General features: G+C 57.7%; 1 protein-coding gene across 4 annotated transcripts in view; it reads right to left on the bottom strand.

The window, feature by feature from the left end:
- The window catches only part of FLII (FLII actin remodeling protein), a 28,586-nt gene extending 7,877 nt beyond the window's left edge, over positions 1-20,709 (bottom strand). Inside the window, exons 1-19 of one of the 4 annotated variants that reach the window (XM_073361810.1) lie at positions 20,556-20,709; positions 17,707-17,817; positions 15,514-15,585; positions 13,853-13,933; positions 11,820-11,905; positions 10,869-11,030; positions 9,940-10,043; positions 8,883-9,058; positions 8,231-8,388; positions 7,296-7,380; positions 6,075-6,222; positions 5,643-5,779; positions 4,701-4,913; positions 2,936-3,115; positions 2,580-2,662; positions 2,074-2,148; positions 1,333-1,416; positions 619-790; positions 391-495 (exon numbers count right to left, since the gene is read on the bottom strand). In XM_073361810.1, coding sequence (XP_073217911.1) covers positions 391-495; positions 619-790; positions 1,333-1,416; positions 2,074-2,148; positions 2,580-2,662; positions 2,936-3,115; positions 4,701-4,913; positions 5,643-5,779; positions 6,075-6,222; positions 7,296-7,380; positions 8,231-8,388; positions 8,883-9,058; positions 9,940-10,043; positions 10,869-11,030; positions 11,820-11,905; positions 13,853-13,933; positions 15,514-15,585; positions 17,707-17,817; positions 20,556-20,618 — 2,295 coding nt within the window. In that variant the 5' untranslated portion in view covers positions 20,619-20,709. Of the gene's footprint in view, positions 1-390; positions 496-618; positions 791-1,332; positions 1,417-2,073; positions 2,149-2,579; positions 2,663-2,935; positions 3,116-4,700; positions 4,914-5,642; positions 5,780-6,074; positions 6,223-7,295; positions 7,381-8,230; positions 8,389-8,882; positions 9,059-9,939; positions 10,044-10,868; positions 11,031-11,819; positions 11,906-13,852; positions 13,935-15,513; positions 15,586-17,706; positions 17,818-20,555 lie in introns of those variants that run through there. The other 3 variants (XM_073361807.1, XM_073361808.1, XM_073361809.1) reach the window with 3 other exon arrangements.
- Between the last annotated feature and the right edge of the window lie 1,182 nt (positions 20,710-21,891).

Raw genomic sequence — 21,891 nt, 5'->3', positions numbered from 1 at the left:
TGACAGGCCCCACCTCCCACTGGGCTGGAGATGGAGAACGGGGCCGCGCCCCGGGGAACAGCTCTCCCGCTTGGGTGGGGGCCGCCCGGGCCCTTGCCCCAGGGAACGGCTCTCCAGCTCGGGGGCTCCGACCACTGCTGAAGCAAGAGGGAGAAGTTTTTCGAGCAGGGCCCAAACTCCCGACCATTTCCCACTCCGGAGCCTGGCGAGAACAGGGGCAGGGGGAGGAGGCGGTTGAGGGCCGGCAAATCTCAGATCCTCCATCCACGTACCCAGCCCCTGTGGCCTTAGCGGGCAACAGCCCCTCCCCAGCCGGGTGCGGCGTATGGCACACAGCCTGGTGGAACAGACCCCTCCGCCTCTGGCCCGCCTCACCCCGCCCCACCATACCAGTCGCATCTCCGGTAGCAGGTCCACCTTGGGCCGCTTCTGGTGCTCCACCGAGAGCTTGTAGTTGATCTGGGGCAGCTCCAGGTAGCCCAGCCCCAGGCCGACCTGAGCCGAGGAGAGAGGAGAGGGATGAGAGGGGGTGGGCAGAGACAAGTCACAGGGCACGAGCACCCCTCTGCCACAGAGAGACTCCCCCTGGGGGCACGCGGAGCGGGAAGGGGTCTCTACCTTATAGAGCTTGGGCTTGGCTGGCTGGAAGTCGTCAGGGACGTTGGCCTTGATCTCCTCGGGCTGGCCCCCCAGCACCTCCCAGAACTCGGGCGGCTCCTGGCTCTGGCTCAGGAGCGTGATCTCCGCCTTCCCTTTCCGCTCGTTCTTGTTGATCTTCTCAGCGAAGAGCCTGGGCGGGACGATTCGGAGGAGAGGAGCAGGCCAGAGAGACTCCAGTTAGATTCCAGGCCAGCCGCGCTCCTGGGGCCAGGCGGGGCTCACAGAGCAGCAGGGGGCACCAGGCCTGGCCTGCGACAGCAGGCGAGTGTGGAGGAAGGGCCACCTGGCCCACGATGGCAGGGGGAAGGGAAGGTGGTGGGAGGTCACGTGCCTCGTGATGGCAGGTGGGAGGCCAGGGGGATGCCATGCCCTGCGACTGCCCATGATGGCAAAAGGGAGGGCAGGTGGCAGCCAGGTCCTGTGATGCCAGAGCGGCAGCGGGTGCCTTTCACACATCCCCTCGGCTAGGGAGCAGGCTTTGCCCCGTCCGGCCAGGCGAGCTGCCAGCTGGCACGTGTGGCAATCACCCTGCTCCCCGACGGGTGCTGCTGGAGCGGGAGCAGCGGCTGCGAGCTGTGGAAGGGGGCAGAGCGCACTCGGCGCCCCCCAGTGTCAGCGTCCGCTGGCTCCATCCCTGCCTTGCCCCCTCAGCTGCCCCTCTGCGGACGGTACCTGGCTTTGGTGGTGCTGCTCAGCGTGGCCTGGCTCCCCCTCCACACGGAGATCTCAAGGCCGTTGTCCAGGAGGAAGACGAACCTGGGTGGGGGAAAAGAGGGGTCAGTGTGATGCACCGCGGACCCCAAGCAGGGCTGAATCCAAGAGCTGAGAGGGGGGCTCAGTGGCAGAGACACCCCCGACCCCAAGTTGGTAGCTGCTCGGGGCAGCGGGGACAGGAGAGAGCAACTGGGCCAGTGGCCTCCGACAAGCACAGCAATGGCTTGGTTTGCTGGCAGGGGCGGGCAATTCGAGCTCTGGAGGGGTCTGCATCGTCACCGCAGCACCTGAGCCCCTCCCAGCAACAAAGGTGTTTACCCCCGAGCCCGCGGGAGGCAGGGCAGAGCTCGCAGGCCCACTGCCCAGACGGGACAGGCCGAGAGAGGCCCTCGCCCATGGTCAGCCAGGGAACCTGTGCAGAGGAGGGAATGGAGCCGAATATCCACAACCCAGGGCGGTGACGAGAGCCTCTGCTGACACACACGGGGCCCAACGTGGCATTCCCGCCCGCCGCCCTGGTGTTAACACTGCAGGCTCCGGTCCCGGCAAGTGAAATCACTACGATCCCTGCAGCTTCCACTCCTGGACAGGGGTCTGTAGGTCCCCTCACCTATCCTGGCAGGCCAGTCCCCGTGCCCCACAGGCACGGACTTGGGTGCCGTGTGTCTGCAGAGCGTCCCAATCCCCCTCCGCACTCACCGGGGGTCCAGCGAAGCAGCCTTAAGCGTCACGGGCTCCAGCTTAATATTCTTCTTCCCGTAGACGCGATACAGCCTGCAAGGACACGCAGCACGCAAGGGGGGGGGGGTCACGAGAGAGCCCACTGCCTGAGGAGAACCTGCCCCCACAGGGCACCAGGGTGGCAGCGCGCCCCACAGGACTGGGCAGCAAAGCGCTCAGAGTGGATCAAGGGGTGGCTTGGCCTCTGGAACTCACTGCCACAAGATAATAGAACACCTCAAGCGCTCTGTCGGATTCCAGATGGGCTTAGACCTTTCCGTGGCACCCATGGTGACAGCCACTTTATTCATAAGGCCTCCTGCTCGAGGGGAGCAGAGAGGGCCTGGAGAAGCTCATCCTCTGGGCATGTGTCCAGGACTGGCGTGCCCGAGCCAGGCAGCTTCTCTGTGTCTGCACGCCACGTAATCATGGCGCCGCAGAGGGTGGCTGTGGCCGGTAGCACCCCCAACCCGCGGCCCCCCTACCTGGTGATGTACTGTGCATCCTCGACGGTGTAGAAGCCGCTGGCCGAGCCCCCCTCAATGTAGGAGATCTCATGGTCGAACACCTAGGGTAGGGAGAAGGGGTCAGCTGGGAGCCGGCCAGCCCGCAGCAAAAGGCTTCTGTGCCTCCCTCCCGCCAGGGCGAGGGCTGGCTGCAGGGGGCTGCGCCCTGTCGCAAGGAACCTGGAACTGCCAAGTTCTCCAGCCTTGGGACAGCTGGAGAAGGAAGGGGGGGGGTCTGTACAGGGGTGGATTGTCTGTATGGGGTTGCGCGGAGGAGCTGGTAGCTGCAGAGATGGGGGTGGGAGGGTCATCAGGTCGGTCGAGGGGGGAGGCACCTGGCTGAATTCCTCGCTCTCATCCCCCATCTCCTCCCGGATGGTGCGGCACTCAGCCCCCAGGTAGTTGCGCAGGTTGACGGCGTGAATGGCCGCACTGGCCTTCTTGTCCAGCGTGGCCTCCTGCCCGATCCAGTAGTAGATCTCCCAGGTCAAGGAGCCGTTGTTGTCCAGGAACGTCTGCGGGGAAACGCCAACAGGCAGAGCCGTCGGTGGGGCTGGAGGAAGCCAAGTGGGTCACTCGGGGGGTGGGGGGGCTTTCCCTGCTCTCTGGGCCACCCGCAGGAGCCCCACCTACCCACATGACCCTGGGAGGCTCCCTGCAGCCTGGCACAGCATGGGGCCCCCAGCATGGGAGGAAGCTGGAGCCCACGTAGGGGTGACTGGGATGAGGGAACCATTCCCGGTATCAAGCGGAGTGCCCCAAGGGTCGGTCCTTGGGCTGGTTTTGTTCAATATCTTCATAAATGATCTGGAGGATGGTGTGGATTGCACCCTCAGCAAGTTTGCAGATAACACTAAACTGGGAGGAGACGTAGGTACGCTGGAGAGTAGGGATAGGATACAGAGGGACCTAGACAAATTAGAGGATTGGGCCAAAAGAAATCTGATGAGGTTCAACAAGGACAAGTGCAGAGTCCTGCACTTAGGACGGAAGAATCCCATGCACTGGTACAGACTAGGGACCGAATGGCTAGGCAACAGTTCTGCAGAAAAGGACCTAGGGGTTACCGTGGACGAGAAGCTGGATATGAGTCAGCAGTGTGCCCTTGTTGCCAAGAAGGCCAATGGCATTTTGGGATGTATAAGTAGGGGCATTGCCAGCAGATCGAGGGACGTGATTGTTCCCCTCTATTCAACATTGGTGAGGCCTCATCTGGAGTACTATGTCCAGTTTTGGGCCCCACACTACAAGAAGGATGTGGAAAAATTGGAAAACATCCAGCAGAGGGCAACAAAAACGATTAGGGGGCTGGAACACATGACTTATGAGGAGAGGCTGAGGGAGCTGGGATTGTTTAGTCTGCGGAAGAGAAGAATGAGGGGGGATTTGATAGCTGCTTTCAACTACCTGAAAGGGGGTTCCAAAGAGGATGGATCTAGACTATTCTCAGTGGTAGCGGATGACAGGACAAGGAGTAATGGTCTCAAGTTGCAGTGGGGGAGATTTAGGTTGGATATTAGGAAAAACTTTTTCACTAAGAGGGTGGTGAAACACTGGAATGCGTTACCTAGGGAGGTGGTGGAATCTCCTTCCTTAGATATTTTTAAGGTCAGGCTTGACAAAGCCCTGGCTGGGATGATTTAGTTGGGGATTGGTCCTGCTTTGAGCAGGGGGTTGGACTAGATGACCTCCTGAGGTCCCTTCCAACCCTGATATTCTATGATTCCCTTCAGACTGTCACTCGCCCCGAGAGGCTGGGACCTCGGATTTTGCCTGGTCTTATCTTCCGCCCACAGTATTAAACCTCTTTGAACCCAGGGAGGGAGCGTGGCTAGAGCAGGAGATCAGGACGCCCTGCAGACCAGTGTACTATCTGCACCTGGGAGGGAGCATGGCCTAGTGGTTGGGCGGGGGCGGCTGTGAGCCAGGACTCCTGGGCCCTATTCCCAATTCAGTCCTGCCTGACCTCAGGCGAGTCACCGCGCTGCTCCATGCTCACTTTCCCCAGGGGATTGGGGGCTCAAGGCCCTGGGTCACGCTCCAGGCACCCGGCAGGAAGGCATGGGGGCAGGGCAGGGCAGGGCAGGGCAGCGCCGGTACCTTCAGCACAATGTAGCAGTCAGCTTCGTAGAACTTCCCGTTGAAGGCCTCGTCCACCAGGGTGGGCACGAAGTTCTCGATCTGCCAGACGGAGACACCGGGGATCTGCCCCACATCCTCCGTGAAGAACTCCGAGTAGTTGAGCTGGGGCTTCTCCAGGCTCTGGTCCCAGCGGCGTGTCTTCGGGTCCGTGTATTTCATGTCCCCGTTCTCCTGTCGGGTGCGGGGGACGAGAGGGCAGTGAGGAGCGGCCTGGCTTCTCTCCACTCACAGCCCTAGGCCTAAACCTTGAGCCATGTTCGACCCCACACAGTGTCCCTAGACGCTGAGAATCTTCCCAGGAGCAAACTGGGGCTGGGACCCGACATTCACGCTGGGCCTCCGGCGCCGTCCCCAGCAATCGAGGCTCCTGCCCGGAGCTTGGCCGGCCACGCGCAAGGCAGAAGCGGGATCCAGCCCGCTGCGTCGGTTCCACCAGGGCTCACGGGAGTGACGCCAGCAGCTTTGACTCAGTCACCCAGGGAGTGGCTGGGTCGGGACAGTCCCGAGCCCAGCTGCCCAGGAAGGCCTGGTCAGTCCTTACGCCTGGCAGGCAGAGTGCCTTCTGCAGACGGACGCCCTTGTTCTGAACCCCACGCTCACACCATACACGAGGCTGCGAGTTCTGATCCCGGCTATGACGTGGACTCTCCCCCGTGGCCGGGGGCAAGACAGCAAGGCCTGCGTTCTCAGGAGCGGCCTCTACCGGCGGGTGCCCCCATTTCTGGGTGCTCATCGGGAGAGAGCTAGGGCCGGACGAGCAGAGGCACTGAGCGCCGGCACTGGCCTCGGGAAGGGGGTGGACGCACGTGGGCTGCGGGAGGGAGGGAGCCGAGATGGAGAAAGGGGTGTGTGTAATAGACAGACAGACGGCACCCGCCTCCCCACCCCACCCCTTCCTACCTCCAGTTTCTTGTTCTTCTCTTCAGCCACATCCGACATCCCCTTCAGCACCTGCTTGGCCTGATCGTCCTGCGCGGCTGAGTCCTTGCGCCTGCGAAGCCGCGTCTTGCGGGCCGTGGGGTCCTTCGTGCCGCTCCCTGGGAACACGGGCAACGTGTGTGATCGCAGCCCAGAAATCACCCACACCTACTCTAGGCAACTGGCTGGATGGGAGACCCTACCCCGCGGGGCGCTCTCAGCCCAAGGCGGGAATTGCCTGGCAGTGCCGGCCCCGCGGCAGCAGAGACATGCCACCGCATGGCCAGGAGCCCTCGGGTTCTGGGACTCGGCTGCCAGCGTCTGGGATTCCCAGTCCTCCCAGCTCCCCAGGAGCCAGGCTTCAGCTGGATGCGACATTGCCACACCCCCGCCCCCCATTGCCCCTTGGTTCACCTGCTGCAGCTGCGGCCACGGTGGCGGGCGAGGCGCCAGCCAGGCGCAGCTGGTTCTGCAGGGAGAAGTCGATGTTGTACCACTCAGAGGTTTTGTCCACCGGCTTGGGGGGCATCACCAGGTTGGGGTTCTCCCGGACGTCCAGGATCTGCAGGGGCATGGGAAAGAGAGGTCATCCAACACCAGCCACATGAGCGATCTGGGCACCAGCTGGTTCTCACTTCGCCCTGGAGAGCTCAGGCGGCATTGGTGGGGGGCGGGGATCCTCCCGTGCCCCATCAGGGTTTAGGGTCAGTGTCTGATGGTGCAAGGCTACAGTTCAGCAGGGCTAACGTGACTTGTTTCCCAGGTGCTGGGGGTTGGGATGCCACGCCCTCCCCTGCCAACACGAAAACCACGTCCAGGGGCACAGGCTTAATCCAGCCAGGAGAGCCCATGGACAGCCAAGCACCATTCAGAACAGATCAGACAACCCCGGAAACGGACCCTCGCCGAACGCACCGGTCGTCGGCGGGGGGCTTCTCCACCACCCTCAGTGCAGGCCCGGCGGGCAGGGATTCTGCGCCAGGCAGGGGTGATCCAGGATCTCCCCACTCACTCGTGCTGCACGGCATAACCCCCTTCAGCATGGCACCAGCTCACTAGGCCTGGCTGGGCGCCCCAGACCGAACCGCCGGGAGGCAGAGGGAGCAAAGGGCTTTCAGCTGGCTCCATAGGAGCAGCTCCTGCCAGGGATGTGCTGAGCCAGGGCGAGGGGCAGCACGATCAGTAGGACTGGGCATGGAGCTCGAGCCCCACAGTGCCTTAGTTTAGTCCCACTGCCTTGCTGCATGGCTTGAGGTCTTACCCCTTAGAGCCTCCGGCCCACGTCCTCAATGGGTTTAGGCTCACAGTTTCCTACCTTTGTGCAGTGGGATTATCCCGACCCAGTACATTAACTCAGGTCACCACATGGCTGGCCAGGGGCGTAGAGAGCCTCCCCGCTGCCCTGTGTCAGACCCAGCCCATCCGGGGTGGGGAGCACAGGTTGGCACTGCTGGTGGGGTGAGCCTCCGCAGAGGGGTCCAGAGCGGAGCCTTGCCCTCCGCTCGCACACCAGCCCACACTGCCCTGGGATGCATGGATCCCCCCAGGGACCGGCTCCCACGGAAGGACGGGGCCTGGGACATCTGCCCAGAGGGCGCCGGCAAAGCACAGAGGCCCGTCCCTCCACGGCCTCACCTCGACGTCTGTCAGGAAATGAATAGTCTCTGGCAGGGTGACCAGGCGATTCTTGTTGAGCACCAGCTTCTTCAGCTTCGTGCACCTGGAGGGGCAGACAAGAAGCTAGGAGAGGCCTGGCCCCCGCGACACGCTGCGCTGATGAGCTGCAGGGCAGGGGGGACCAGGAGATCAACTACAGCCAGAAAGTCCTGCTCCCAAGCAGGAGAGCCAGAGCCCAGAAGGGGAGGAAGGAGGGACGCAGGACGTGGAGGGGACGCTGGCTCAGCCCGAGCCGAGTTCTTCAATTTTCCCTGCTCCACGTGTCGTCCATCTGTCCCGTCCCACCCGGACGCTGCTCTATGCTCAGGCCCAGCTTGGACCGCAAGAAATGCGGAACCCTTCCTTCCCCTCTGCAGAACGCACCCACCAGCCTCTCCCTCCCCTCCGCCCCAGACATGCCAGGGAAGGGGGCGGCAGCTCAGAGATCTGCACCGAGTGGGACTGCCCTGGAGAAGCCAGACTGAGTCACAAGCGCTCAGCGCAAGGGATCCACCCCGGCCGGGCTTCAGAGGGGGCTGTGAGCTCGCAGGGGGTGGGGCGGGGTCTTTCGCAGCCAGGCTGCGGACGCTGTTAGCGGCAGGTGAGCTCTGCACATAGCAGGGCTGATGTCGGAGGTCCTGAGTCCCCACCAAGGTCAGCGATGGCTGCGGGTATCAGCCTCTTGGGCAGACCAGCCCTTTGCAGGTGTTTGGGGCGGGTGGGTAACCGGCAGCCAGAAGGCGCACAGGGATGGAGAGGACCAGCCGGCCTTGCCGCTCGGATCCAAAGCGAGCAAACGGCTTCCTTCCCTATCCCCACACAGCAGCCACCTGGGGGAGACTCTGCCCCAGGCTGCGGGGGGTGGGGATCCCGCTTCTCTCTCCCCAGGCCAGGGTGGCAGGCGGGTCGCTTACCTGCACAGGCTCTCGGGGATCAGCTCCAGGTTGTTGTTGGCTGCCATGAACTCCTCCAGGCTGGTCAGTTTGCCAATGCCAGAGGGAATGCCGTCAAAGTCCAGCTTGTTGGAGTTCAGGTAGAGCTTCTTCAGCTTGATCAGCTTGCAGATGGCAGACTGGGGACGGAGAGACACACGCACCACAGATCAGGGGGAGGCTGTAGCCTGGGCCCCTGGGCTCTGCAGGGGCTACTGTCCAGGGCATCCCGCCAGCTGCTTAGACAAGTCACTTAGCCGCTCCATGCCTCAGTTTCCCCAACTGTACCATGGGGATAACACCATCATCTGCCTGCCAGGGGTTCTGTGAGGATAAACCCATTACAGACCGCAAGGGGCGCTGAAGCTATGGGAAGGGGGCCCTAGGAGCTCTTAGCTTGGCCTGAACCAGCAAGGAAAGCACCGGCCTGTTGAGTCAGAGGATGGGGAGCCAGCAGGATGCTGGGACCAGCCCCTCGGGTCTGTGATGCCGCTGTGGCATTCACAGCTTCACAAGCCAAGGACCAAGGTCCAGAGAAAGCCACCAGGCCCGTCCCACGGAGACTGTGCCCTGAGCTTGGCCGTGGGAAGCCAGGCAGCTCCCTGCTGTCGTCTCGGGGGAGACCGCTACGTACGGGCAGCGAGGTGAGCTGGTTCCGCGACAGATTGAGGGTCTCCAGCTGGGTCCACTGGTCGATGCAGAGGGAGAGCTCGGAGATCTGGTTGCTGCTCAGATTGAGACGGCGCAGGCTGGAGAGGGTGTAGAGGCACTCAGGGACCCGGCTCAGCTCGTTGCACGCCAGGTCCACGTCTGGGGAAGAAGAGCAGAAGGGAAGGGCAGCCACCCACCGGACTGGGCCCAAGTCAGCTGACGGGCATGGACAACCCAGGGCTCTGGCTGGGTTACACAGTAATTGTGAGTGCATGGACATGATGCCAGGATAATATAGCAGGTCCCGGCCTAAATGCATCCACTTTCACAGGGACGAGGCAGGCAGCCCATCTAACAGCTGCACTCTTCCCGGGGTCAGAGCCTGGACCATCTCCACCAATAGGAGCCTGGCCAGTGGGGTCAGGACCATTTTGGGGGCCAACAGCCACACAAGGCGATTGCCTCCATCATCCTTGCAACGGCTTGCCCCACCCAGCCATGTGGCTCGTGTTCACAAGAGGAACCTTAACTAGGTGGCTGTCCCAGGGCGCTCTGGGACTGCAGGAGAATCTATGCCATGGGCTGCCCATGCTGGGACTGGGAACAGGGGCTTCTGGGTAATTTCCCCAGACACAAGGCACTGCATTGTGGGATGGAGGGGGGAGGAGGAGCAGCTGGACCAGGGACGATGCAACAGTTGTGGGTTGCCATCAGGGAAGATGCCGCTGTGGGTGACGGGTTCAGCCAGGCCTGGTCCTGGGAGATGCACCCGGCTGGCTCACACAATGCTGGGGACAGCCACCGTATGCGGACACAAGCCGCCATGCGGGTGGCGTGTGCTCAGCCAAAGGCTTGCTGGGAGTGGGACACCTTTCTCCGAATGCAGGGCCTCCCGGGCTGCACTCGTCGCTGGACTGGCCCTGTTGCACGGCAGCAGTGGGAAGGAGGTCCGGAGAGGTGCTGTTTCCCCATGCCCACCTTGTCCCCACACGTGCCCCCTCAGCCCCAGACTCTGGGGCGAAACTCAACGGGCAGCTCACCTGCGAGGTTGGTCAGGCCTTCCAGGCTGGTGGGCAGATTGCTCTGCGTGCGCTGCGTGTTCCTCAGGTGCAGGGTCTGCAGAGCCGTCATTGCAGGGAGCTGCCTTTACATGGAAAGAGAGAGAGAGAAGCAGTGAGGGGAGATCCACTGCTGGGCTGAGCCAGGGACTGGAGGGGAGATCCCGGACGGGAGGAGAGCAGGACCCCAAGCTCTGGTTCAAGAGGAGGCAAGATGCAGCTTGTCCACACCAGGACTAGTTTAAACGTGGTCTCGCTTCGCTGAGTTTCAGCCCAGCTCCCCAGGGACATGAGCCCATTCCACAAGAGCCATCCCTGCACCCGGCTGGAGGCCAAGGGGGGACTGCGCCGTGGGAGCCGGATCAGCCCTTCCTTCCTAGAGGCCAAGCTGCTCGTTCACGGCAGGCGGGGGACAGGACCTGTGCCTGCCAGAGCCATGCAGAGAGAGATGACCCGTCTTTAGGGCTGTGGCTGGCACCATGAGGTCCAAGAAACTGGTCTTATTTAAACACTTAAAGGCCGGATCCAAAGCTTCGGAAGGGCTGTGGGTGGGGTTTCCATTGATGTCCTGGGGGGCTCTGGATCAGGCCCCAAAAGGCTGACCGTGTCCCTTCTAAAAGGGCTTGCTGGAGAAGGAGCAAAGGGGCCCCCCAGGCTGGGTTCTCAGGCGTTTATTGGGGAGAAAGCCTTTCTGGTTGTCTTTTGGTGGCTACTTTACCTCCCCAGGCCGATGCAACCAGAAACCAGGCAAGAAACTGGACCCGTGGCTGGACAAGGCTCTTCCCAGCCAGGCCCAGGAGAGCGGCTAAAAGAGCGTCTAGCCAAAGGGGACCTCTCCTGAGCGCGACCCGCCCCCAACAGCGCCGGCAGCCTGCACCCCCGCCCGGCAGCGCAGCGGGACACCCCCCTACCTGAGCTGGGCGTGCAGCAGCGGGTTGTTGTTCAGGATCAGGGTCTGCAGGTGCACCAGCCGTCTCATCTGCGGGGGCAGGCTCTCCAGAGTGTTCTCGCTCAGGTCCAGGTACAGCAGGTCCGTCAGGTTGATGAACAGCTGGTTGGGGATGTTATCGATGCTGGAGAAGAAAGATGAGCCGCGCTTGGTTTACCAGCCAGGAGAGGGGGAGGAAGAGCTGCGCCACCCTATGCTGGGACGGGTACGGAGAGATTGCCGTGTCGACACACCCTATCAGACGTGTCCGCAGCACGTGGAGATGTCCCCAGGCTGGCTTTGAGCTTCGGCCAGGGAAGCAGCACGGGCCAGCTGCTCGAGAACATAGCCAGGGTCCTGGGCTGGGTCGTGCAGCCTCACTGCTGTGGTTATCGGCGCTCGCTCAGGTCTCCACCTGCAGCAGTCACCCCTCCGCCCCCCGCCAATTGGGTGCAGACACACACCCAGGTGCTCAGATCCCCACTCAGAGACAACAGAGCTCTCAGCTCCCTCCCCGGCACAACAGGGAACGGTGAGGTGACCCAGCCTAGTTACCCAACACAGCCGGGGGCACGATCCTGGCGGCGACGCACAGAACGGGGATCTCCCGGGTTCCGACAGGGACACCAAGGATTTCCCCGGCCCGGGGCGGGAAGGCGTTTACGTGGAGGAGCCGAGCAGCATGGGACAAGCGCACAGTGATCTTTACCAGCTGCTCCAAGCGCCCCTCGCGTCAGTTCCGCCTCCCTTCTCTCACACGTCCCCAGCCCCCAGAGGCGCAGGCCTCCCCTAGATCCGGAGAGGGGGGTTTGTTTGACAGGGAAATCCACGCCTGGTGAGCCAGGGGTCCCTGCCTGCGTGCCCCGCTGGTGCAGCCGGCCCAGGAAACCCCTGCACGCAGCCTTGGCTGGAACCCCGGAGCAGCCAGACCCACCTGTTGTGACCGAGATTGAGCACCAGCATGTTCTTGGCATTCTCCAGCTCCCGGGGACACTCTGTGAGCTGGTTGTAGCTCAGGTCCTGGGGGCAGGGAAGCAAGAGAGCTGTCAGGAGAACCCCTCCATCCCAGCTGGCACGGAGAGGCCCACCCAGCAACAGCCCCATCCCCCCCAGCCAAAATCAGCCCCTCCCACCACCGCAAGGATCTCCAGGGCCACACTGCTGATATATCTGTGTGTACATCCAAAGCCAGGACGCGGCCTCCAGTCTTTTTAACCTAGCCACGGTTTGTGCGACCTGCCCAGCGGACCACAGGGACACCCCTTACTGTGCCATTTCCAACACAGCGGCAGCCAGAGGCAGCTGTCCTTCATCGGTTCCCTTCAGAGGGGCATCAGTGCCACTAATTGAGTCGGCAGCTGCCAACTACCTGGGGGAGCTCATGTGCATTGGGGTCTCACACCAAAACGATGGCTGCTTATCTGGCGTTTACTTATTTCTCAGCTAGAGCATAATGTTTACTAAAGAAGGATTAGGAATCCCCAAGGATATTCCTGAGCAGACTAGATCAGCTTTAAAATGGAGATGAATTTAGAGGTCAAGCAGGTTATGATGTGTGTTATGGTAAAGTGCATTACAGTAATGCCCTAAGGTCCTGATCAGAGGTCAAACTGGGCATTACCATAATACACACACTGATAACCTAAGGTCCCAATCAGGATCTAGGCTACATCGTGTTAGGTCTTGTACAGACCGATAGGAAGAGCCTTGCCCCGAAGTTAACAGCCTGTCCCTTTAAAAAGAAGATCCAAGAACAAAGCCATTATAGTATACGTAGCTGGGTTCCTTGGGGAAGAGTGTGGCCTATCGACAACAGCCAGGTTTTATTAATAAGGGCCAGGATCGTGAAACCTGCCAAAGAAAGTTACACTCCCAATTCCCATGGAGAGTCAATGGGAGTTAGGCACTTTTTTACAGGCTCACCCTCGGTAAACAGGACGGTGCCTTTACATCCAGGAATCTCAAACAGTCACACTTTGCGGCACGGGTACATTTGTAAAGGGTTAATCAAGGATTAATAGATGTTAGAAGCATGTTGCAAACAATCAGGTAGAACGTGGTATTAGGTAGGCGTGGAAGGATTAGATAGTACTGGAAAGTATCGGTAAACGTCGATTTCACCGCACGCACACACCAACGACCCGGAAACTATTTCCAACAGTCAAAATGTACAGATAGGCAAAGTCAGAAAAGTGTTGCTCGAGAACCTGGAGTTTGATTGAAGGAAATTTACTTATATATTATATATATTGACCTGGGACGTTAACAATTTGTGTTTTCACGGTTCTAAGGCTTTAGCTTTTTGAATCTCAGCATCTACGGTCATTGGCTAATCTCTGTCCGACACCACCCCCCCATAATTTCACACAATTGAGATCATTTAAATTGATAATCTAAAAAATGCTTAAAAACAAACATTGATTACTCTTCATTGAAACTGTAAAATAAATTAAAAATCAAACGCTGCTTCGCCCCGCTATAGGTGGGGAGAAGCACATAAGTACGTGGGGTTAGAGATAGTTCTAAGCCATCGTTTATAAGTGACCTTTGCTGCTATTGGACTTTAACAACCAAGCAGCCATTTGTTGAAACACCGATTTATTGAGCCTGTATAGCGTTAAGCCATTCATGAATGTGCCCTTAAAACAAAGCGTGACTCAAAGCCATTCAGAAAGATGGGTACAATCCCCATTTTAAAAAGTGGTGCAGACAGGCAAAGAGACTTGGCAGAGGTCACACAGCACGTCAGTGGCAGAGGCAGGAATTTAACCCTGCAGTCCGGGCTCTCACCCTTTGCTTTAATCACTAGACAATGCTACCTCTCTTTTGGGTTGATTGAGCATGCTGGTTTAGGATTTCCTTCCCCTCCCCACTGATGCTGTTGGAATCTCTCTGCTTCTTTAGTTGCACTGCACTGATTGGGTTAGGAGAGCAAGGAGGGAACCAGAGCGAACAGGGAGCACATACCAGCACCGAGAGGTCATCGAGCTGGAAAATGTCATCAGGAACTCCTGAATTCTTCAGGCTGTTCGCTCGAGCCACAATTGCCTTAAAAGGGGAAGAGAGATTTATTGTCAAGGCTCTGGATCCAGGCACGGCCCGGGCCCTCCCAAGCCCCTGACTCAGCACCCGCGTCGGAGCGGGGGCAAAGACTGACCAGACGTGAGCAGGTCCCACTGGGCCGAAAGGAGGAGGATTAGCAGAGGGAGGCAGCATGTGGAAGGGAGGGCTAACGGGGACAGAAGAGAAGCTGGGTGGGATCAGAGGAGAGAACAGAAAAGCTCCTGCCATATGGAAGGGAAGCCGTGGGTTGGGGGAGGGGGGTGGATAGCAGCACATTCAGCCTCTCAGCCACAGCGCTACATCCAGGGATCTCCTCCGACCCACCACCAGACAAAACTTTGACCAGACCAAGGGCCCAATCCTGTCAGCTCCCAGCAGTGCCAATGAGTGTTAAGGGTGTCCAGCCTCCCCCACCCCCTCAGAGAAGGGCACCGGCACCCGCCCCCCCAGGGAAGAGCCCCAGGCTGCATCTCCACAGGTGCCCCATGCTGGGCCACATTAGAGCGGCCGTATTGGGTCAGACCAAAGGTCCATCTAGCCCAGTGTCCTGTCTTCCGACAGTGGCTAGTGCCAGATGCCCCAGAGGCAATGAACAGAACAGGGGAATCAAGTGATCCATCCCGTCACCACTAGCTAACAGGGGTTTCCAAGTGTAACGTGACACCCCCATCTGGAGGTTAAAGCCTTACATATGCTGACAGTATCGACATGGGCACCGAAACGGACCTCCGCAGGCGGGGAGCCCCAGAAGGCAGAGCCCCTCTCCCCTGGTAGCCGGAGGGGGGATAACCATTTAGCCCCAGCATCGCTCTGCTGACCCCGGCAAGAAGACGCTTTAAAAGGCATGCAGCCCCGGCAGCCAGGCGCTCTGCCCGAGAGCGACCCAGGGTGCCAGCCCCTTGATGGAGCCGCAGCCAGGAAGCCGGCCGGGTTACAGAACAGCAAGTGGTTCAGGAAGTTACCAAAGCATTTGGGGGGGGGGGTGTATCTTTGTGGACTAAGCTCTCCTTCAGGGTTTGCAGCAGATCCAAAACATTCGCCAACCAGAGGGTGGGGAGAATCCGGCTACGGAGCAGCCAATCCCTCCTCCCCTGCGCGAGGCGGACCGGCTACAGCGGCCACTCACAGGCCCCGGGGAGGCATCGGCGCTCGCTCTTGGAACTGCGAAAGGAGATGCAGCGCAGGACGCCTGCATGCAGGACAAGCCAGTAACTGCAGACAAGACCAGCCCCCCTGCTGAGGCAGCCCTGGAGCATTTCCATGCAGCTAGAGGATTCAGCCTCTAGAGCGGGGCAAGTTTCTAAGGTCACATTGAAGAGCTCGCTGGCCCTGTTTGGACGGGTGCCACTTGAAGCCCTGGGGAGCTCTCCAAGCTCTTCCATCGGCCCAGCTGGGCTTCCAATCTGGGATCTGTCCAATAGACACGTCCGGGGCGGGTTCATGTTGATCAGTGGGAGAGGAGATGCCAGCAGCTAGGGGCTGGCTGCCGGGCATCTGCAGAGAAGCGCTCTCCCCTAGGGCAGCAGGGTGCTGGGGGACAGAGGGACGCGGCACGGGTTACTCACCCGGAGGCATGGCAGGCCGGAGAGCTCTCCGTGGAGCGTGGTGAGGTTGTTGTGACTCACGGACAGATGCTCCTGTTTGGAAAGCAAAGAACAAACGCCTGGTTACAAACACAATGAAAAGAAACCATGGAACTGCCATGCCGTTTGCTGCCGTTCACTCTGCTTGAGCCTTCTGCCCCTTACCCTGTCTTGGGGGGCCCCTTGTCTCTTTAGACTGTCCAGCTCTTTGGGGCAGGGACTGTCTACTACTGACATGCTCCGAACACAGGCAGGCTCCTTCGTTCAAGTCCCAAACAGTCCGGCTTATTTTGAAAAACATTGTTTTTAAAGGCCCTAGACACCACTAGGCAGGTTGATGCTAGAGAAGAGTTCCCAGCATTTGCTTTTATCATTCCAATGGAAACTGGGATTTATTTATTTTTTAAATATTCGCCCTGCTGCATCCTGAACATTGCAGCAGTTTGCTGAGCGGCAGGGTGGCCTCAACAGGACTCAGAAGATCCAGGTTCTTTCAATTCCCTGCTATTCCACAGACTTCCTGAGCAGTCTTGGGCACATCACAGTCTCTGTGCCTCAGTTTACCAGATTCCCTACCACCAGGTGTGTTAATATAAATCATAGAATATCAGAGTTGGAAGGGACCTCAAGAGGTCATCCAGTCCAACCCCCTGCTCAAAGCAGGACCAATCCTCAATTTTTGCCCGAGATCCCTAAATCCCTCAAGGATTGAACTCACAACCCTGGGTTTAGCAGACCAATGCTCAAACCACTAAGCTATGTGAGGATAAATACATTAAAAGACTGTGGGGGGGTGGCGGCTAAGATAAATGCCTTGGATAGAGAAGCACCTCCTCTGTAAAGCTCTTTGAGCTCTATGGACAAAAAGCACTATTTAAAAACTAGGTATAAAGATACCGCAGGGGAACCTCTAAGTGAAGCTGACTACAAACTGAATAGGCAAAGAACAAAAGTGAAATTGACTGAACTATTTTTAGTTTGGTTACAAACAGAAATCAAAGGACTGGTGAATTTGGTTTAAAGACATTCACTCCACTTTAATCAGCAAAAGCTTCCCTCTTGCAAACACTGATGAGCAAGTTTAACTTGACCCCTGTGTGTCATCGCATCGACATCCCTAAGACTAGTCACGTGAGGTCAAGCCACGCACGCAGCCGCTAGACTAACATCTAGGACAGCATCAGTCACACAGGTCATGGGAGTTATTGGGGGCGTGGTTAGAAGTGAGAGTTTTAACCTGACGGGATTCCATTAAAGGTGATTTGAAAAAAAGAAAAAAATAATTGGGATTTGAGTCCATTTTTGCTTCTTTATAATGTAGGAAGCAGGCTGGAAAGGAGCTGCCTTTGCCCACACCACTAGATATTCAGATCTTGTCTACTAAAGAAGGCTCTGTGGAGAACTAGTGAAGTTATGACACAGATTCCAAGGCCTTGGAATTATCTAGTTAGAACACAGGCTTCACAATACCACAGAGCAGTTCACGCATCAAGCCCACCTCTTGTAGCTCAGTCAGAAGTTATCTTTTAGAAAGATGCGCGGTCTGGACTTAAAAGACTTCAAGGGATGGTGAATCCACCACATTCCTTTTATCACAAGATAGTGAAAGCCCACCAGCAGAGCGAGAGAAGGACTGTGCAGCGCCTTGCACGGGGGACTCCTCTCTTGGTTTCATTCCAACATCTAATGAGCACTTTGGCTAAAGAAAAGACGCAAGCCCAGGTTTTGAAGATCCTTTGCAGGTCACCCTTAAAGTGTATGTGCGCGCACGCCTGGACACCAGACCAAGCCGCACGGGTTTTATTCCTGGCTTGGCCACTGGCCTGTTGGGTGAGCTTGGACAAGTCACAGCACCTCCCCGTGCCTCGGTTTCCCCAGCTGTAAAATGGGGATAATCACACTGACCTCCTTTGCAAAGCTCTTTGAGACGGTATAAATGAAAAGCACGAGTTAAAAACTACGTATTATGATGGGGATGATTGTAGGGGAAGCTTTTGGGTGGGACTGCCTGCCCATGGCACTTTCTGTTTGAAGCCTTCCAGCTCCGTTTACTGGTGCTCAACGGCTCCATGCGATCACCTGCATTACAACTCACACCCCCACCCCAAAGCCCAGCTTCCCAAGAGGAGCGTCTGTGCAGCAGAGAGGGCTGGCGGGTTTCTGCACAGCTCTTACCAGTTTCTGGAGGGAAGAGAGCTCCTCCGGCAGGTAGCACAGGCCCGTCCTGTTCAGCTTCAGCCATCGCAAGCTGGTCATGGCCTTCACGTGGTCAGGAAAATAGCCACCCTGAGAGGAGAGGGGGAGAGAAAGTCATGTTGCGGCATCCGATCTACAGAGAAATGGGCATTGCCAGGTTTCTCATCCACCTGAGATGAAACAGCCTCTGTGCTCTTAACACCCTCCACCACACCCCAGGTGTGAAACCAACCCAGGCCTCTTTGCCAAGATCCCTGTCAAACATACCAAGGCGACAGGCCGTTCTGACAGCGTATGCCTTATTGTAACAAACCCCCAATGAAATGCACTTGGACATCGCAGTTACCATGAGGCTGACACATCGGATCGTCACAGGGACAGCTGGACAGGACTCGGAGCCGCACCCCACTGTCCACACCTCAAGGGCTCTCAGCCCCTGCTCCCCCCTCCCCCAAACATCCTGCAGCCCCCTCATGGGATTCTTACCCTGGGACCTGCACCCTCAACAGCCCCCTGCTGTCCCTCCTGTGCGGCTCTCGACCCCTCCCCTCCACCACCCTGCTTATGATTTATTTCCCTGCTTATGCAGCCGAGGATCACGGTTGCCCTCTTAGCTTAGAGCACTGGTGGCTACAGGTACCTGGTCTACAGGTTTTAGAGAAACTACCCCAGTGCACACTTGCCCAGCTAGGATCTGCCCTGGGAATTGACACAGAGGAGGGGAACATCTCCATGGCAGAGTGTGAATGGAGAAATGGTCAGGCAGGTTACGCAAGATGACAGGGCTTGGAGGCAGCATAAATCCCATGAATGGACACCAGCTGACCCTGATTCTGCAGCGGCCCAAGCATACGGGTAACTTCATTCTACAAGAGCCTGCTCACTGGCTTCGAGGGAGCTGCTCCCATGAGTGACACGTCATGCATGAGTTTCGGTCCCTGAAGCATCATGGCCTTAGCAGGCATGTTGCCACCTCTGTCAGGAAGAGGATTTGCTTTCTAAAGAACAACCCAGCCTCCAGAGCCCCATCCTGGGAGGGGAGGGGCAGAGGCTCGTACCTGCAACAAAAGGCCTCTCTAATGTGCAAACTGCTTAACCCAGATTGTGCAACTGCATTTTACAGGCTGGCTTAGCAGTTGGTTTCCAGCAACAGGCGGAGGCCTCAACCCTGCCAGCCACCTCACAGGACAGACCCCTGCGCCCGTCCCCAGTCATACCAACGGGAACCTGCATGGAACCGCTGGGACGATCAGGGCCTAAGTGGCTATTATTTTGTTTAACTACCTTCCAGGTCAGGTATGCCAACACTGGAATGGGAGGGCTCAGTTGTTGTGTGTGTGGGGGGGAGGTAATCGCAAAGGAAGCGCCTGAATTTTAACCTCGGAGGAGGTAAAGTCTCTGTGGGCCCCATCAAGGGCCAGCAGAACAGCAATCCCGCTCCTCAGATGCAGCGACTGGCATGGGCCAGCGTGAGCTCATTATCTGCCCGGCCTGGTTACAGTTTCACGGAGGGTAGGAATCAGTATAAATGTAGCACATTGCTTCATCCCAGGGGTCAAGCTCCTTAGTAGCACAGTCAAATTATGCATGCACCAAATATCAGTCATGTCACACCACTGGGGCAAAGCTGGGGGGAGTCATTTATGTCTCGCGTACGCAAGCAAAATCACCCGTGGCCAAGGGCAAGTAATGGGCCCAGGGAAACAGGGTTGACTTGCGAGCAAAGCCAAAGGACTAGCAGCACCCAGCAGCATCTTAACCCCTGGTCGGAGAAATATAACTCAGAAGAGCAGCATTACCAAGGAGGAAACACGATTGGGGGATTAGAGCAGGGTACTGGGAACAACAGTGCCTGGGTTCCATTCCCAATTCTGCCAGCGTGGCCGTGGGCAAGTCACTTCATCTCTCTGGGATGCATCAGAGGTTCTCACCCTTCTTCTTTCTGTGCCCCAGAACCCCCCGGACATGTTATAAAAACTCCACGGCCCATCTGTGTCGCAACAACTGGTTTTCTGCATATAAAAGCCAGGGCCAGCGTTAGGGGGTAGCAAGCCAGGCAATTGCTCCGGGCCCCACGCCACAAGGGGCCCCATGAAGCTAAGTTGCTCAGGCTTCAGCTGCAGCCCCGGGGGGCAGGGCTCAAGGACCCGGGCTTCAGCTCCATATGGTGGGGCTTTGGCTTGGGCCACAGCAAGTCTAACGCTGGCCCTGCTTGGCAAACCCCCTGGAACCTGCTCGCGGCCCCCAGTTGAGAACCGCTGTTTTACAAACTTGCCCCCTTTACAGGGATCATGAGGAGACTTAATTCGTTTCAGTGCATGGAGCCCTGGTTTAAAAATGCTAGGCAAACGCCAAGTCTCATCAATGCAGCCATTAATAAGAGCCTAGAGCTGAACCAACATGACAGTACATCGTGCTTTTCAGCCTGCCATGGGATCCATTCACATCTCCCCCCCCCCCCCCCCCCCAGGCCCCAGAAAGGGGCTCTGAAATTGCCAGGCATCTCTAACAACTAAACACAGCCTCTCCTCCTCTCTCAAAAATCAGCTCAACAGAGGCACGCACAGCTCCAATCCCTGGGGGAGGTCTCTGGAGGATAAAAACCCACCGCAGTAGCTCAAAGCATGATCTCAGGCCCCACGGTGCAGCCACAGGGGTGAGCAACTGTCTAAAATTAGCCATGCAGGAAGCAGGCAGGGCCTAGACTCTGGGAGCTGCCCAGCCACCTCCCTGTCTGTCTCCCAGCCCTGGGCTTTGCCCACAGCCCAGCCCCAGAATTAAACTCCCCTCCCCCCACCCAGCCCAGTTCAAGGGGGGCCCTGATTTACCTTGAAGTCATTCCCACTCAGATCCACCCCCCTGATAAAGGGGAGCACTCCAGTGGCAGCCATTATTCCTCTCAGCTGCAGCCAGTGGGGCTGGCTGATCCTCTTGGCAGGGTGTGTTACATTGACACAGCCCTAAAGGAAGCAGGGGCTGGCCCTTTCGCACACTACAGCCAAACTTGATGGAGGCTGGGCTCTCCCTCTTTTAACCCCTTCATTGACAAGGGCGCTACCAAATTTCCCAGACTTAGAGAAGCCTGCTTTTAAACACACACCCCAGGAGGAGAAGTGATTGCAGCTGCCTGTCTTGTGCAGACACACAATTTGGTGCAAAGCCCCCTTTGTTTGGTCCCTGTGTGGAAATCTGTCCCCATTCTCCTTTGCGGTTCATTCTCACCTACTGCTGAGAACTCTCCTAGCTGTGCTCCTCCAAGCACGATTTTTAGATCATTTTCATACCCTCACGTATCCCGGCCTAGCCCCCTGGAACAGTGATGGTGAGAAGAGGATACTTGTGAGGCAATCTGACTGTTTGTGTTTTCATGTGTGATGTGGAATGTTTTAAAGACACGTTACTAGCATTACAGCCTTATTGAGCACACATGTTGTTTGCAGTCATTAGATGTGCTTTGTTCATTTTTATTATAGCTCCTGTCCTCGTGAAAGATCCAAAACGCTCCCCAAACTCCCAAAACGCCGCCATTTCCGGGGTGAAGGGCAGCAATCGGTGAAGGAGCGGGGGTGTATTTGTGAAGGATGCTGGGACGAACATCGACTGCTAGGAAAATAATATAGAGCAGACCTCAAAGTGCTTTACAAACAAGGGCAGCGTCATTAGCCCCATTTCACAAAAGGGGGAACTGAGCCAAGGTGCTTTCCCAAAGTTACCCAGCTAGGACTAGAACCTAGGTCTGCAGAGTCCCAGTCCAGTCCAGTCTAGTCCTCTCTTCAGCATCAACATGGAGCAGGTAGGCCCTCAGCCCTTATGGTCTTACTTCAGCTCTGCTCACGTAGCTGTGCAGTGCCCGGAAGTGGGGGGGGGGTTACCCACAAAAGCTTATGCCCAAATAAATCTGTTCATCTTTAAGGTACCACCGGACCCCTCGTTGTTTTCATTGATTTTGGTGTATTTAATTGTCTGCACGGACATGCTGGCTGTCTTTGTGGGCAAAAGGAGACAGGCTATTAATAATAACTAACAAATATTAATAATAAAACAATGCGAATGGCCTCATTGTGCTCCCCCCATCCCTTTTGTCTGTAGCCACTTGCTGTCTCTTGCCTCAGATCCTGTGGGGCAGGGACCTCTTTTGGTTGTTTGTACCACAACCCAGCACAG

The sequence above is a fragment of the Lepidochelys kempii genome, chromosome 10 (assembly GCF_965140265.1).
Source record: "Lepidochelys kempii isolate rLepKem1 chromosome 10, rLepKem1.hap2, whole genome shotgun sequence".
Lineage (NCBI taxonomy): Eukaryota > Metazoa > Chordata > Testudines > Cheloniidae > Lepidochelys > Lepidochelys kempii.
This window is presented reverse-complemented; position numbering and strand designations above follow the sequence as displayed.